Genomic DNA, 18,184 nt, shown 5'->3' on the forward strand with positions numbered 1-18,184 from the left:
CTATTTATAAGTGCAAGTAGTGACAAGACAAGGGGGATGGGTTCAAATTGAAACAGACCAGGCTTAGATTGCATATTAGAAAAGAATTCATTACTGTGAGGGTGGTGAGGGACTGAAACAGGCTACTCAAGGAAGCTGTGGATGCCTCATTCCTGGAAGTTCAAGACCATGTTGGATGGGTCTCTGAACAGTTTGGTCAACTGGATGGCGTCCCTGCCTACGGAAGGGGGGTTGGAACTATGTGATCTTTAAGGTCCCTTCCCACCCAAACCATTCTATGATTCTGTGAAATACAAACTGTATTTGTGGGCGCGGGCCTCGGCCTTTGCCGAGAGTTTAACTCTTCCTAGCCAGGACACGACACCGTTTCCGTGCTGGGGTCCGCGCCGGGCCCGGCCCGCTCCGCAGGGCCCGCGGGCAGCACGGCCGGGCGGGGCCGTGCGCGCCTGCGCCGCCGGCTTGGAGGCGGCGGAGCCGAGCGGGGCCGGGCCGGGCCGGGCGGCGATGGCGGCGGGACGCGGCGGGGACTGGCAGGGAGTGACGGTCGCGCTCCTCTTCCTCGGTGTGCTGACGCCGGCGGGCGCCGCCTCAGCTGCCGCTCTGCCTGTAGTCATCAACACCTGGGCGTTTAGGACGGCCGCAGACACAGGTGTCCCGGCGGGGCCCCGGGCTGCAGCGGGACGGGTGGGGCGATGCTGTGTCTTTCGGGAGCGCCCTCCTGCTTAGGGGCTGCCGGTCGTACCTGGGTGTTGGGGCTGGTTAAGGAAGAACGGGTCTCTGAGGCGTGACTGGGCTGAAGCGTGGCCACAAGGAGCGGGCTGTGCCCCGGCTGCCAAGCGGGCTGGCTGCGGAGCCCCGGCTGTGCCCGCCGCGCTGCCCCGTCACGGCTCGGGGGCAGCCCCGCTGCCGGCGGGAGGCGCCTCGGCCGGCTCGGAAAGGGTTATCCTTCCTATGGAAGGGCCTAGCGCCGGAGCTTGCCCCTCCGTCTCTCTGCCACTGGGAACCTGCGAGCAAATGGTTTCGCTTTCCACGATGGGAAGTAACGCTAAAAATCCCGATCAAAACCCCAGAAACTAAAGAGGGGAGTTACGAACTGCGGAAAAGCTAGATCAAAGACATGCTTTTGTTAATAATGTGGTTTGCACTCTTGTGTAGTGTTATTTAAGGCTTTGTTGGTTTTGGTTTTGTTTTTTTGAGATTCCTCTAAGGAATTAGGTAGTTGTATTATTTATTTGAAACTCTATTTTGTGATGTGTTGTTGACAGTCAAAGCAGGCTTTCCTATGGCAACATACATTAGCTGTGAATAGTAATTTTTAAAGACTTGCAGATTATTTTATTACAGACGAGTTGTAAGTAACCCCTTACTACAGAATGCCTGCTTGTGAAACGAGTTACCAGTAGAGCCTTTTAATGGTCAGAAATGAAACACAGTCATGAAAATTGCAAGGCCCTTGGCTTTGCAGCTTCTGAAAGCCTGTGCTAAGGCTTAAAGGTAATAATAGGTAATACAGCAATAAAGGTAATAGGAATCAGACAATACTCATCACACTGAAGTTTGTAATAGAGGCAAGCATATGTGGAGTTGGATGCATTGTATTAAGTCTTATTTTTTCCCTGGTGCAGGCAACTTTATGTAGTAGTGAAGCATCTGTGATGATTAGGCTTCTTGGCATATGCTGCCTCCCCTGTGCTGGGTCTGTCAGGTGATGGAGTGCCAGAGCCAGCACAAATTGGAGTAAGCAGGACTGTGATTGTCAGTGGCAGCAAGCTCAAGCACCTTAGAAGATGTTGCCTGAGGTCCGTCCTTGTGAAATCTATCTGCAATGCCTTCAGGCTCAGTGTATCCAAGTCATGTCATTTGACACATCTGCAATGTCTTACAAAGCTGCACCATGATCTAGATCCTGAAGAATGGAACACCAAGGGTTGAACAGGACAATGTGGAGACTTAATTTCTTATATATAATTTTCACTTTGCTTTTGTGCTTACATAGTTCTGATGTAGGTTTATACCTTTTTATTCTGCAGTTGGACACATAATACTCTCATACAAAGCTTTTGAGAGCAGGGGTTTTTTTTGGCCTTTTTTTTGTTCTTTTTTTGTGTTGGAAGATTTTTTTCCTCCCTCTTTCTTCTCCCAGAAGGCTTTAAACAAGTGGTGATAAAGCAATGATTGGTTCTGGACAAAGAAGGGCATTTGATACAGTGAACTTGTGATAATGGTTAATAAATAACACCTCAGTCAAAAGAAAAGCTCTGTTTCTCAGAAATACTAATCAGATATGCAAGGAGAAGAATATTTAGAAAAGTGAATAGTGAATTTAGAAAATATAACCAATTCTTTGATTGTATTTATATTTATATTCTGACTTCATAATCTGTAATTTATAGTTTACTGGGTTTTATCCACTTATGTAATGCTTATTGCAGATAAGCATTGCTTAATGCAGATAAACCTGCATCGTGTTTATCTTCAAGCAGCAGTGGAAACTCTTTTCTGTGGGATCTCAGCGCCTCAAGACTGAGGTGCAGAGAGACCGAGACCACCCTTGGGGGGCTCGGGAGTCCTGGAATGTTGCCAGAAGTATCTGGTGGCAGGACTTTGATCCTACACAGGACACGACACCTGTATGAGGATGGGAGGATTTCACTGGGTGAATGGTGAGGGGATAAGTTAATTAGAGTGTAAGACACAGGGTTTAGGATTTCTGTACAGGGGGGTCTAAAGAAGTAAGATGGAGGAATTGGGGCGTGTCCTGTCCTTCTTCTTCTTCTTGGCCTCCATCTTCTGTGGTGATGGTGGCACTTTGGGATTGGTTATTACTAGAAGTGCACCGGTTAATAAGGGTAGAAGGTATTGGGGAAAAATGATAAATATTGTACACGTAACTTCGGGTATAAAGATAGGTGACCACCCCGGGGGCTCTCAGTGTGCTCATGGCTGGCTGCTGTGCAGACCTCTGTTGGGCTGAAAGAAAATCTTTTAGATAAACAATTAATAAACACCGAGACCGAAACAAGATCAGAAGTCTCTCCTCGTCCTTTGAAGCGCGGGCTGTCCAAGGCCACCCTGGGCCCTTCCAGGCCACCTAAACAGCTGAGAAACCGACACTTTTCCCTAGTGCCATTTAATTATTTGTGTTGATTACAGCTTGGAGAGTATTGGAGTCGGGAGGTTCAGAGCTGGATGCAGTTGAGAGAGGCTGTGGCCAGTGTGAGATCGATCAGTGCGATGGCAGCGTGGGCTACGGAGGAAGCCCGGACGAGAGTGGAGAAACAACTCTGGATGCAATGATTATGGATGGGTAAGGAAACTGTACAGAGAAGAGAATGATCCCTGCTGTTGTAAATGACTCAGACCCCAAGTGGGAATGCATTGTAAGAGTTTTATTGAGAAGAATAAAAAAGTTCACAAGGCAAAAGGGGCAGTGCTGGGAGCGTGGCTGAACACCAGAGGCTCATCTGGCAGCTCCACGTTTTATACCCCTGGTGTTCCATCTCCTTGCTGCATATTTATTTTGATTTTACATAGTCTCACCCCATGTCACTCTCCTAGGTGCCCACACAGTTTCATCAGTGTGATCCTCAAGGCCATCACTGGATGAGTTCTGCTGCTTTTAAGGCCGTGTCTCGGAGGTTAGGCCAGCAACAGTCTGTCCAATGTGAACTCACAAACCCACACCACAACACACAGAACCATCCTCACAACCAGGTCATTGTAACAACATCAACCACTCCACAGTACATGTCACTATGTCAATATTGACAACATCATAATATTTAATTATCAATATAATTAGTGATATCAATTCATGCAACACCCAGTGAAAGCCAACTTCCATTAACTTGTTTCTCACACCTGCCATTTTTAGCACACTTCAAGGTTGTTACAGGATCTTGGTGCTTTGGGGCTAACTATGGTGCACACTAATTTGTGGAACAAGACAAAATAACATACCTGATTGTGGAAGAGTAGGAAGTGACTCTTCACTTGTTTTAATCCAGTTCTAGGGTATAGCAGCTGTAACAGATGGTTTGTAGCATTGTTAGCTTTCCCTTTACATTCAGTCTGTAAATATTTCACTTTTGGAGCAATTGTCTTCAATAATTTATTGCAAATGTGTGGGTCATGTTTTGAGTTTTTGTAACAAAATAGTTACTCTACTGAAAATATTGCTGTGAATGGAAGTACTGTTTCTTGAGCAACATCTCCATGCCTGTGAAAGGAAGCAATATATGTAGGAAGTCTTTCCCTACTAATATAGTGACGTCTGTCTGTGGCATAGAACAATTAAAGCATTATGGTAAAGGAGCAAGCTTTTTGATCTAGATGAGAATAGATTTTGTCTAGTAAAAAGTATGCAATTATTCTTGTAGTTATAATAAGTTTTAAATATTCCTTGTTTCCAGCAACACTATGGAAGTTGGGGCTGTTGCAGATCTCAGGCGTGTGAAAAATGCGATTGGTGTAGCACGCAAGGTCATTGAATACACTAAGCATACATTACTAGTGGGAGAGTCAGGTAATTATTCCTTATACTCTTTCCAAGTCAAACCCTCATTTTAAAACACTTCATAGTAAAATTGCCATATTTTCCTCTTGGTAATACAGGTAGATGAATTTCTTGACAATCAAATCAATCTACTCAAATAGTTCAAAAGTGTTTATTCTTTCATTCTGTGTCCATGAAACAGGTTTATTTTTAGACAGAAAAAATAGTTGTATGTTTTTTCCATTGGCTTAACTGCAAATATTTACTTGTAATCCCAAGGCTAATATCACTGATAACCAAGTTACCAAAGACGATTTATTAAAAGACACCATAGAAACTATTAGATGTAAATATTGCATTTAAAACCAGTAACTTTTTCTAAGGAATGGCAGAATTAATAGACACTGGAGTTAGTTTCTAATATTTTGGTATATGTTGAGTGTGATTAGTGTATTTCATAGTTTAAAAGTATTAGTGAGAATTTAAATGAAAAACAAAACTCATTAAAGGCTGTACTCCCAGACACAACAAACGAGCAATAGCAAATTGGAGGATTAGTTGAGCTTTTTAAATACCGACTGCTGTTGGTAGAGTAGTACCAGTTTCAAAAAGAGCTGTTCATTCCTCAGAGGTGTGTTAGTGGTGAACAGGTTTCTTGGCTTTTAAGAAGCCTGCTCTGAGCCTGTACCTGCTCAGAAAGAAATATGCAGATAAGTGTGGAAAATGGCATCTGAGCATTAATGGTGATTCAATTGCTTTGAAATTGATAAGAAAAGATAAAATGTTCTTGAAGTAATTAGCATGTGCAAAAGTAAGTACACGAGCAATTTTTGATGGAGTAAAATGAAACAATTTTAGGAGGTGAGGATACAATTTGACTGAAGGTCTGAACAGAGAAACATGCAGATTCTGTTTAATTTAAGGCAATTGACCATGATGATGAGTGGCTTTTCTAAGAGAAATTTCTCATGTAGTGCAGAAAAAGAAATTGTTCAGGTGTTAAATAGTGGAGGGAGAAATACTTCTAATACTTGTTTGCCCCTCATTGCTAGTTACCATAGTATTTTTAATTTTGATCTGGAGAATGAACAGATAAGGAAAATGAAGAAACAGAAGGATTAAAGTGCTGATTTTAGGTACATCTTCCAAGCTAAGAAGATAGCTCTGTGCTTAATGGAGGGATGTGGACAAGTTTATTATGCTGAATACTTACTGTCAGTGATAGCTTGCTCAGAAGAAAACACCTAGCAGTAATGGCAAAAGAAAGATGTGAAAGCTAAAGATTCATCTGAGTCAAAATTGGAGATGGTATTTAATTGTAGTGAATTAATGAAAACAGTGGAGAAATTGAGAAAGACTATTTCTTTTGAAGAAATGCTTTTTTTTGTGGAAATCAGAACTTGGATAAGAGAAACTCTAGTTGTCTTCACCAGATGAAGATGAATAAAAAGGAAATCCATATGAACCTTCAAATGGGCATGTGAGAGAACAAAATAGAAATACTTGTATTTCTAAATAGAAATACTTGTATTACAGAAAAGATAGCTAGAACAGTAAAATCTTTTCATATAAATGCGTGTAATCTCTGTCGGCATTTTTTATTCAAGATGCAAAATCAGGAACTCTGCTTTCTGGAATAGAAACAATGTTTCAAAAGCTATGAAATAATTCTTGATAAACATGCACAAGCGCAGTTTTATCTTAGAAAAAAAAACCAAAACAAAAAAACCCAAAACAAAACAACAACAAAAAAATCCAAATTCTGCCTGTTTGTTCTGTAAGTGGGAAAGTATTTATTTAATTGAAGCTGTCAATTTTCTTTTCCTCTGAGTGCTGATACTTCTGTCAGTTTTTAAGAAAAACATAGAAAAGCAGTCCAGAAATAATTGAAGGCTTTTCTTTATTCTTGGACTGGATAAGTTTGTTCACCTGTGTATTATCGTGACATTATGATCAAGGATAGATAATATAAATTTAAGCAGCTGCACCTAGCAACAGAATCTGTTACTGGGTAATATCAAAGGTATCTACAGCTAAAAGATGACAGAAGAGTTGATCTTTTTTCTTTTCTTTTTTCCTAATGATAAGTCATTCTTAGAAGTGTAGCATTCTTTCATTGCTTGTGTTGGTATTTCTTTTGCTCTCTTGTCACATACTGTATTAATTTTCAAAACAAGGAAGCAGTCACTTCTAAAGCTGCTAGGACGAAGTGTAATGTGATGTAAGCTGGTGGATTGCTTTCTTCAGGTATCAGTTTTAATGACAAACATAGTGTTATGTTATTTATATTTGATAAAAACTTGCTTTTTTAGGGAAAATACACTTATGTTTTTATGACTTATTTATTTCTGTGATGCCTAGGCTGTTCTTGCTTCATACCCTTGTGTCCAGTTGATTAACAGAGTTGAATTTGTTTCTCTTTCAATGGGAAAACTTTTATGTCACTGCCTGTGAAGCAAGAGTTGGCTACTGCAGTTCTAGATAATTCTAATTGCTGAAACTGCTCCCTGAAGATGTATTTCTCATCTCCAAAAAGGATGTCAAATTTCTTGATTTCTAAAAAAGCAAAACATGAATACATTATCATAAAACCCATAAAACTGCGAATAAATCAGTGTTTCTTTTTTATTTTGTTCTTACTTTTCAAGCCTCCCTGTTTGCTGTAAAAATGGGATTTCCATACGAAGATTTAACTACCCGGAAATCCCTTTCACTGTATTCAGAGTGGCTTAATCAAAGCTGTCAGCCAAACTACTGGAAGGTACAGTGCAGTAATGGCAGTGGAGGGGGGATTTAGAAAGTCATTAGTGCCTCTTCCTTTCAGCTTATATTGAAGTTACCCTTTACATGTGAAGAAAAAGAATTTTTGTCTATTATACAGAAAAAACTTGGTATTGCTAAGCACTTGGTAGACTTGGCAGTGTGTGTGTCTAGTTACAATTTCTTAGCTCCTGCTGCTTTTGACCTTGCTGTAGCAGTGTTTTGGTGTGGGAGTTAATTAGTTCTTGATTGGCACAGGACTTAACAAAACTAACAAAGCAGTGCATGTATTTTTGATGCATGTATAAATTTCTGAAAAAAAAATCTTACCGTAATAATTAAGGTGTTTAAATAGTTTAGAGGCATTATGCAGACCTATGAATACATCAGGTTAATGCAGATGTCCATTAAACTTGCCTGTTGTGGTGAGCTTGGCTTGTTGTTGGAATGAGGCTTTTTTTTGCTTTGAGTGTTACAGAATTCTACATGTTTGTACACTGGTTTGGAGTTTTTTTTGACCAGTCAGTTGAGCAAAAGAGAGTCCTTAATTTGAACAACGTAACTTTTCCAGGAAAATCTTTTTACTGTGTAATGCCAGAAATCAGTCTTTATTCATGAAGCAAAACCATTTTTGGGATCTCTCAGTACATCTCTGTCGTTTAAGTACTGGGCATCTAATGCCTTTATGGTAGATTATAGGTATTGACTGGGGTATTTTTTAATTTATCTGTATTGAATGTGTTAAATTATTCATACAAATCACAAACTAATTACAGAATGTGGTGCCAGACTCTTCAAAGTCCTGTGGACCATATAAACGGCGTGAAGAAGTAACTTATAAAGAAGAACAGACCAGCTCACAAAGAAATGTTCATAACCATGATACTATTGGTAACAACTTTTGCTAACTCTGATGCTGATCTTTTCTTCCTCATTCCTCTAACAATTAAATCATACTTATTTAAAGAAGAGTATTTAATATAGGAATTATTTTCTGTTTATAGGGGTTTCAAGATTCTGTTACTTATGTGTTAGGATGGAATGCCTAAAAGTAGGATTTGTTTTTGTTTTTTTCAAGTTCACTGGCTGCACAGACGCTTGCTTCATTTTTTGCCATTAACTCTTGTTCATTGCCCTGCTGCTTTTCCCATGGATAGCTTGGCATAATTGCTTGGGCAGCTGTGGATGCTTAGGAAACTGACTAAGTTTAAAATAATTATGTTTGTCTTGATTATGGTGCGCTGTCACCACCAACTTAAAAGGCCTTGCAGTGGTAGAAGAAATGAGTATACCGTTAGTCCTGTTGCCAAATAAAAGCAGTGTTTTTCACGCTCCTTAAACTTATAAAGTTTGCTTTCATTTTTCTTCTATTCTGGCTTTCTTCTAAATCAGTAAATTTCTACAGAAATTAACATTAAAAGAAGTTAGCAGTAGTAGTCCGTAAAACGTCTGAGAGTTTACTGATTGAGGATTGTTAATTGCTAAGACTGTAAGTTGATTAATGAGTGGATCAGATAAAGGACTAGAGCAGTTACAGGTTCATGTCCTTCATATCTTTATACTTCGTAGTCTTGAAACTTGCACTTTTTGGTTTAGTTTGGATTTTTCTAAGTTTAGCAGTAACTTTTTGTCTGATGGTCTTTACAATACCAAGAATGAACAAGTTGTAATGCCAACTAGATAAATGTGCTAGTAGTGTCCCTGAATATGTTTTGTCCCTGTAGGTATGGTTGTAATTGGCGCGAGTGGAACTGTTGCTTCTGGGACCTCTACTAATGGTGCAATCCACAAACTTCCAGGGTTAGTATCTCTGATTCTACAAAAAAGCCTTTTTCCCCACCTTGTTTCCTATGTTAAACTTGTCATTGGGACTTAAAACATTAACCTGTAGATCACAAAATGGCTTTGCTTTTTTTTCTGCACTTGCCATAAAACCTAATATTGAGAAACTGATTCAGTTGCAAGAGTACATGTTGCATTTGAGGGAATGCTTGTTTTTCAGCTTGGTTAATTCACCATATAGAGGCACAAACAACTGGCACAGTTGTGAGACAACTTGTAAGGCAAGGCACCGGGGACAAATAGGCATTTTGGAGAGGTGCAGTCTCCTAAGAAATGTATATAAAATCAGAGCCTCAGGCTTGTGTTATGTCTTTGAGATACTTTTTCTACACAGTTAGGATTATTGTCTGTCAACCAAGTCAGACAACTTCTGGATTTAGCAACAAGTTATTGAACATATTAATGTCCCCAGCTGCTTACTGTTGCCCACAGACTAAAGCTCACTGGCTTAACTCTTGTCAGTATAATAACAGACAGTTATGCATTGGCGGTGGATTGAGCCTCAGGTCAGTCAGGTTATCACAGATCATTTTTACAGGTACTTTTAAGACAAGACTTTTGACTGCAATGAATTGACCTCTTTACCTGTTCTTTTCTCCTGTGGGTTTAATGCTAAGTCAGCTGGAGGCAGTAAGGCTGACAAAGTTTGGTTTTTACTTTCCACTGTTCACTGCAGGCGTGTGGGAGATTCTCCAATAGCTGGAGCGGGATCCTACGCGGACAGTACAGCCGGAGGAGCTGCAGCCACTGGGGATGGTGACATCATGATGCGCTTCTTACCCAGGTTTGTCCTTAGGGCAGACTTTGCTAGATTTCTGCAGCAAAATGTGGACTCAGCAAATGAAGAAATTGATTAAAAATATGGTCTGACTTAGTGGCTGCTGAAGTTGGGAGTAAAGGAAGGAGTGGAAGGGGAAAGGATAGTAGCAGAACCAAGTTACCCTTTTGATCTGTTTTGAAAGAAGAGACTTAAATATCTTGGTGACAGATCCCTTAATACTGCCAAGCTGTGAGCAACCAGGCAGTGGGTAATGAGTATATTTCCAACCTGTAAGCTTTTTAGCAGAACCGATTAGCTTTCTCTCCAAAGCATTTTGTGTGTGGGAAAGTATCATAAATTGTAGAAAGGATGAGCTGTGGGTCTCAGCTCACTCAGGAGGTATCACTGCAGCAATCCTTTGTAATTGCATCTAATTTGGAACTGAAAGAGGTGTTTTAGTGTTGTCACAGTGCTTGCATAAACTGTGTAAGAAATAGCTCTCTTCATGAGGGTCCTCGTGGGTTAGTCTCAGTAGGAATCAATTATGGAAGGCCATGCTGAACATAATGGGCACTGATGCTTGAAGGATAATATAGAAATGGCCTTCGTATCACTCAGGCAACTTCTCTGAAACTCTGGCAGCCAAGAAAGCCTGCTAGCTGTTGCATATTTACAGATGTTGTCAGTGAATTTCAAGCTGTTCTGAGTTGGTCTTTGAAATACAAGGCAGTTGACAACTTCATGAATTATCTATCTTGTCATACAAGATACCAAGGTGAGTAGTGAGTTGATCTCCACTAAAAGGTTAGTCAGTAAAAGCTTAGATTGCATTTAAGCAGCCTGAAATATTTGTCTGCAATGCTTAAAACATTTAATGTTGGCACCAGTGGGTTAATCACCAGACTAGGTGGTTAATTACTGGTTCCTTATAGATAGAGATTTTTACTAATTGCATGATATTTAGATACTCCCACATGAAAACAAAGACAAGAATTAACCTCACAGAAGTGAAGGAACTGTCAAATAAAGGGCAAAATTGTTAACATTTTCCATATGTCTTCATTGAGGTGGCAACCTCTTGTTGAGTTTTTGATTAGTCAAGAGTGAAATACAGCTTTATATTCAGATACTTATCTTTAGATAACTTAAACCTATTCGATTGTTAGAATAAATCAAAGATTATTGGGAGTCTTGAAATGCAAGAGTTTTTCTTTTCTGTGGAACTTCAATAACATCTGTAATTAATGCAATCTGTAGATGTCTTAGTGTAACAAGTTTGTCTTGGTATATGCATCTTTCATCAAAGGGATAAAATGTTTGCTTGTAAGTTATGTCATGAGTTGCCATTTAATCTTCAGGTTCTGAAAGAAAATGGCAACATAAGTAATTTTTTACTTCAGGACATTTTGGAAATGCAACTGGTTCATCTCAAGCAATTTCTTTCAATATAAAAGAAATTCATTTTGATTACTCTTAGAATAAGGGGGTTTTTTTTAGTCACTTTGCAAAAAGTTTGAAAGTGGCTCAAAGTCCTGGTCAAAACATGGTACCTTCATATTCATAAAATAAAGAAAATCTGTCAATTTTGATGTTTTCAGAAACTTATTTTTTTCTGAAAGATTTTCTTAATGCTTACTGAACTCAATAATTTTTCAGTAATGTAATATAGAGTTTTCCTCAAAAATTATCTTGACATTAGCCTTTCTGAAAATTAGCAATTTACTTCTAATGTTAAACCAAATCATATGATGAAAAGTAGAAGTCTTCTAAGCCACTGCTCCTTGCAGTTCTTCAACTGATCTTTTGCTTAGCCTCTTCTACTGCCAATGATCAGAGTTCTGTCTTGGTTTTCCTGCCATAGAATGATACATGGTATAGATGTCATCTTGTAGTCCCTTTTAGTCTTGTTTTTAATTGCTTTTTGTGTACAATTTGAGTAATAATTGTCAACAAGAAGTTGGCCTAAAAAATTATCATGTGTTTCCATTATTCAAAGAAACCAGGGTCTCTTCTGTGGTATTCTAAATTATGTAACCTAAATTTGGCTAATTTTCTGTATATGGGGTTGTTTTTTTTTTTTAGTTACCAAGCTGTGGAATATATGAGGATGGGAACAGACCCAACAGTAGCCTGTCAGAAAGTTATTTCCAGAATCCAGAAGTACGCGCCAAAGTTCTTTGGTGCTATCATTTGCGCCAATACAACTGGAAGTTATGGTATGTATTTTGTTTTGCAGACAAAGGTGCTTGACCCTGACTAGGTCACTGATGTACAAAACTGGACAGAGATTTTGAAAAAGTCTTTAATTATTCTTTGAAGACTGCAGCAGCACTGGCCATTCACAGTATGGAATACTCGTTAGCAGGGCAGCTGTGTCCTAGTGCAGACTGGAGATAATTTAATTTTGCATTTTGATGTCTTAGACTTTCACAAAATTTATGGAAGTCTTAGCAAAACCCAAAAATACTTACAACTTTCATTTGTTTTCCTGGACTGTATATGATTAATTTGAAGGTTTTAAAAAAAGGCTTCTATGCCTTCCCTAGATATGGCGTAAGGGAGGGAGAGAATATGAGTGTTAAGCATAGCTTCAAAGTGATCTAAGAGTAGTCATTGTGCCAGGCATCTCATTAGTGAACTCTTAGATCAGTAGGAAGTACAATTTGCTAATCAATGTGGATTATTTAGTTAGACTGCTTTGCTTATTCTTTGATCTGCTACTTCCTATAGTTCTGTGTTTAAGAGATTAGTGTTGAAGGGACTCATTAAATTAATCAGGATTGAAAGAGAGAGAGAGATTTTCCTGTTATTTGTTACTGTTTTGAATTGTACTATAAGGGCATTAATTGCACTACAACAACCAGCAGTACTGTATTTTAACTTAAAAATTAAATGCTTTCAAGATATCTTGGGTTAAACAGATTGTAAAAGAATAATCATTCCACTGTAGTAGAATTAGTAACTGGATCTTTAGATGATAAAATACAGTGACAGAGAGACTAATGTCAAATGTAGTAAATTAGAATCTTGTTTTCTTTTTTTCCTAGGTGCTGCATGTAATAAAATTCCGGGATTCACACAGTTTCACTTCATGGTTTCAAACCCTTTGCTAAGTCGACCAACTGAGCAAGTAGTAGACTGCATTTAATTCCTTTTGTCCTGTTAGCATCTCAACTTAGAAGAGGACAGTGCTAAGTACCACCAGTTATTACTTCTTAAAAATGGTTGTTTCTAGCATTTAATGGCTATTATGGTCTGCTTGTTTTCGTAAGAACTGAGTAGCCAGAAGTGATGAATAGTAATCATTGAACAGGCCCTTTGCCTTGCCATTTAACAATATATTTGTCAGACATATGACATTGGGAATAGCGGGCTGGAAGTGGAACTATGACTCTACACATAAAATTTATGTCGAGAATATTTAATTTCTTAAGGTTTAGTCAAGGTTTTCTCTTGAAAAGAAAATTGCTGAAATGAAAATGCTGACATGGAAGAAAAGGGGCTTGAGGAGTAGTGGAGACTATTTCAAAGCTTTAATGAAGAGATAAGAAGTCCTTATGGACCATTCTAACTTGTTCCACAACAGCTGAGGATACATTTGAATAGACAGTACATGCAAGCATCCCTAGTAGTACAAACCTTCAAGGAATTTTGGTTGACTGACTGGATGTGAAGACAAATGATTAGAAATCATCCTGTCACCTGTTTTTTGTAGTGGAAGTTATGAACCATAATCACAGTGATTTCCTTGTCAGTAATATGCTGTGCACTCACCCTGTCCTACAGCACATTAACCTCTGCAAAGGAGCAGTTGAATGCCTAGAGTGTGACAGTTACCTATAGCTTTGGGTTTTGTCATTTTCTGTGTCTAGAGACACCAGGATTCATTTGGAATAGAACTTTAGCATTCACAGGTATTTGAAGATCTGTTTGATCATTCTCTTAAATTGGTGGCTTGCTGATTTCAAGGAATCATTGCTAAACTTGAGCTAAGAAATGGAAAAAGAGGAGAGTGAGTAAAAAGAATGTGTCTTGTCACTTTAATTATTCTCTGTCTACTTAAATAAAATCATTGGGTAATAAAAGCACACATTAATGTATTAATAAAGTAATTTAGATGCTGGTGTACTGTGCCTTAGATTAATTGTTGCTTTATGTATGTTTCAAGGTGGTATCTTTAAAAGCTGGAAATAAACCATTAAACCATTCAAGCTAGAATGGCTATGTTTAATGGCTTGCTATTGAACTTCATCAACAAAGTGATTTATTCACTTCTGTCACTGGATCCTCAGAGCATGTTGTAGCAGTATTCACTGCAGGCCACAGAAAGCGTTTTTCAGAGAAGCTCCTACTGAATACATCTGTAATGGATTAAGAAAATTTCTACCTGTGCTGCCTACAATCCTTCTTCCATGGCTGCTCAATCTTCAGATAACTCAGGCAGTCAAGTGCAAATAGATTAATAAAATCCTAGTGATTGCTACTTTGAAGATTGCAGCATGGATTATGAACATAGAAGGTTCAGTACTGCGAGCAGAGCAGTAATGTCTCAAATTTTTGCAGCTGAATCCTCCAGGATTCATTTCTCAAAAAGGTTTGGGAACATCCATAGCTTGCTTTCTAGAGTGCTTATGTCACTCTGTACTTGCTAGTCTGTGCCAGTAAAGGTTATAGTGCCCTGTAACAGTGTATCTTGAAGTCACTGTTACAGTGCAGACTTCCTACATACCTTATCTGTGCTGGCTGACAGCAGCTGAATGTGAGCCAGCTGTGTCCAGATGTCAATGGCATCCTGGCCTGGATCAGCAATGGTGTGGCCAGTGGGGCCAGGACAGGGATTGTCCCTCTGTGTTTAGAACTGGTGAAACCAGACTTTGAGTCCTGTGTCCAGTTCTGGGCCCCTGATAACACAAGGGACGTTGAGGGGCTGGAGTGAGTTCAGAGAAGGGCAGTGGAGCTGTTGAAGGGGCTAGAGGGTAAATCCTGGGAGTGGCTGGGGTACAGTGATTGTTTAGCCCGGAGTAAAGGAGGCTTAGGGGGGAGCCTTATTGCTCTTTACAACTGCCTGAAAGGAGGGTGTAGCCAGGTGAGAGGCAGCCTTGTTATCCAGACTGCCAGTGACAGGACAAGGGGAAATGGCCTCGAGCTGTGCCAAGGGAAGTTCAGGTTGGATATCAGGAGGAGTTTCTTCACTGGAAGGGTAATCAAGCATAGGAATGGGCTGCCCAGGGAGATGGTGGAGTCACTGTCTCTGGAAGCGTTCCATAAAAGACCACATGGCACTTTGTAATATGTTTTTTTTTGTAACATGTTTTTTTCATAGAATAATTCTATTATTCTATGAAAATTACTTGTCTCCATGACATAGGCATTAATACATATGGTTAGATAATATGGGTTTCTTTGTGATGATGCATTAGTTATAAATGAAAGGGTTAGTTTGTGTAAATTATTTTGATATAGCATTAATTTGACAATATATTAAATCATAATATTAAGAATGTACCATTCTGATGTTATGGACAGAATTCAGAATTAGAAAAATAATGGCCTTGATATTTTGTCTTAGAATATTTTTTAAAGGTTGCTAATGATGTTCTGTTATGCTTAGCAGACACAAATTTTTTTGGAAAAGATATCGAGTACAGACTCCTCTCAAAAGTAAGCAAAAACTATTACAATCTGTTGGAGTTGCAAAAAAGGTATTTTACTGTTTCAATTTCAGTTTTTACTATCCAACTCTTACAATACAGAATATGAGGATTTGTGATTTAGCGGTTCAATTGAATGCATCTGTCTGTAAAGCTGTGGGGCTTTTTAAAGTTCATTAGCTTCTTTTTAGCCATTTTTTAATCTGTTTCTATAGACAGAAAAAGAATCTTTGCTCAACAGTCTGACTAAAAGTGAACTATGCTCTGTTTTTGCGTGGCATCAAATTGTTCCTTAATAAAGCAATCTGTGTGTACCCTGGCAATGTTTTGCATGCACTTACTGAAGAAAGCTTCCCTGTGATTTCACCACTTGTAGGTTACCACTGAAACACATTCTTTCATTTGTAGCAGCCTCAGTCAGGAATAATTCAGAGTTTTAGAGATTTCAAGATTGATTTTTAGACGGAATCTACAATGCTATATAAACTGAAGTGAATCAATCAGCATTTGTTGAGTTCAGTTTATCATGTGACTGTTTTAACTACTTAACAGTGCTGTTCATTCTTGTTTTGAAACAGACTGTGTGCAGGATTTTTGTTCTATTATCTGTGCATAAAGAAACATCAGTTATACTGTTAAATTTACTCCAGCTCTAATATACAGCAGGTATGTTATATATTACGTACTATATAAGTATATATAATATATACGTATTACGTAATATATAAGTATATATATTACGTATATATAAGTACTGAAGTACAAATGTTTTCACTGGAGGGTCTGCTCATTCCTCTGCATAGATTCCATTACATTTACAGCAAGAACTGAAATATTCATGGAGCAGAAATGAATGAATCTCAGGATTTTGTGACTAATATTGTTATTGTTTAAGCTGCTGAGTCAGAAGGAAACATTTATGTTTGTGCATTTAACAACCTTAGCTGTGTTTTCATTTTCTTTTTTTCTCCTGACAGTTGGAATCAGTGTAAGTAAATACAGCTGCTGATGCCATGCTGTCTCAGTGTGATTAGCTCATACCTTTACAGTGACAGGTGGTGGTCTGTGAAATAAAAGCAATAGCAACTTCAAAGGCTGCCAGTTTAGGGACTCCCTGCTACTAGTGAGGTTTTTTTTTTCCTTTTTTCTAATAAGATAGAGAAAAAGCTTTACAAGAAGTTTTGATTACACTTTTTCCAGGTAGAGCTTTATAAAAGGAATTGTATTGAAAATGTTAGGGGGTTTTATTGGTTAAAAATGGTGATTTTGTTTCTCTGCATAGAAAAAATCCTGTCATGTGTTAGATGAACAGAAAGTTTCATATTTTCACCCTTTGCATACTTGCCAGCCAGACTGTAAAATACATTTTGACCCTATTTCTGTTTGTTGCTGTGTTGATTTTGACTGCTGGTGTTGCGTACTTACATAGAAAGCAATGACTTTGCCACTTGAATGTAGCTGAAAAGTTGTGTTGTGTTTTATATTTCTAATTTCTAAACATTTATAATTTAAAAATCTGGAGAAATAAGAAATTCAATTTAGCAAGAAATCCTATGGCATTGTGGGTTTTTTTGGAATATTCTTATGTGCAGATAGGAAGACCTAAAGTTGTTATTTTTTCAATACAAGTATAGAAAGATTGTTATAGACCTAGCTCTCCCAACAGGAGAAAGGCTTTTTTCCCTAAAATCAGAAGAAACCCAGTGGTGTTTTTCCTGTTCTGCCATTAATGGTACTTTATATTTTCTTCAGATCTGTAGTTTGTCAGTTTATACATGTTTTCTTTATATTAATTTTGCTTTCTTTGCTGTCAGCAGACTTGTCATAACAGCTTTCTCGACACATTCTGGCTATATCCATCCAGGTTCAACTCTTGCTCAGTTTTCTTTTTGTAGTGTACTTCATGCATGATGTAGACTGTGTTGTAGTATAATTTTGTCATGCAGTATTTGGCAGGGAGGATTCAGTTCTATATGAGATGACCTTTTAAAGGTGGCATAATTACTGAAGCAGTAGATTACAGTATTGCAGCAGTACAGGTTTAGAATTATACTTAGCGAGATTGTGAATGCTTATTGTTCATAAGTAGATGCTTGATGGCATATGTGGTTATTTATTAAATACAGTGTGACAGGCTTTTTGAAAACAAAAACAGTTATGCAGCTAGCTCAGTGCTGCTCCTGGATAGATATTGTTACAAGAAAATTTCCAGGACAAATTATCATGGATCGTCTGTGAGATTTGTGGTTGGGTTGGAAGGCTGATACAGTACAGTAGAGAAGTAGAAAGGAAACGAAACTTCCCATAAATTATTATTCTTATCTGCAGCGTTTTTCCTGAGCATTGGGTAGCAATGTAGAACTGACGATTTCCTACTTTCCTTGTGTAATCATTTCTTTGGATATGTGGGGTTTTTTCCTGGCGGATTTACGGTAATAGATGTAACAAAATATTATAGCTTAAAAGGGTGAGTTTAGAAGGTACTATAAACAATTTTAATTCATATGCAGTCAAGTGTGTTTTGTTAATTTGATTGTTACTGAAGACTAATTTGTATGTTATGTGGTAGAAAATAAATCACATTGGAGTAGTTGCAGTGTTAACGAACTGTAACTTTTGACATTCCATCTGTACCCATTCTTACAAATCTGCCGACATGAAAAGTCCTGTGATCTC

The 18,184-nt window shown here is 38.4% G+C and overlaps 1 protein-coding gene across 1 annotated transcript; it reads left to right on the top strand.

The window, feature by feature from the left end:
* Positions 1 to 489: 489 nt before the first annotated feature.
* Positions 490 to 14,072, top strand: AGA (aspartylglucosaminidase). The gene is made up of 9 exons (XM_058024832.1): positions 490 to 649; positions 3,154 to 3,307; positions 4,413 to 4,525; positions 7,144 to 7,256; positions 8,032 to 8,146; positions 8,980 to 9,055; positions 9,774 to 9,881; positions 11,940 to 12,073; positions 12,905 to 14,072. The coding sequence occupies exons 1-9, from the start codon at positions 505 to 507 to the stop codon at positions 13,003 to 13,005; spliced, it is 1,059 nt and encodes a 352-aa protein (XP_057880815.1). The 5' UTR covers positions 490 to 504; the 3' UTR covers positions 13,006 to 14,072.
* Positions 14,073 to 18,184: the final 4,112 nt, after the last annotated feature.

Source organism: Melospiza georgiana, chromosome 5, assembly GCF_028018845.1.
Source record: "Melospiza georgiana isolate bMelGeo1 chromosome 5, bMelGeo1.pri, whole genome shotgun sequence".
Taxonomy (NCBI): Eukaryota; Metazoa; Chordata; class Aves; order Passeriformes; family Passerellidae; genus Melospiza; species Melospiza georgiana.

Coding starts and splice junctions, on each gene's coding strand:
- AGA (XM_058024832.1), top strand. CDS start 505: ATGGCGGCGGGACGCGGCGGGGACTGGCAGGGAGTGACGGTCGCGCTC. Junction 4,526..7,143: donor ATTACTAGTGGGAGAGTCAG/GTAATTATTCCT, acceptor TTACTTTTCAAG/CCTCCCTGTTTGCTGTAAAA. Junction 8,147..8,979: donor TCATAACCATGATACTATTG/GTAACAACTTTT, acceptor TTGTCCCTGTAG/GTATGGTTGTAATTGGCGCG.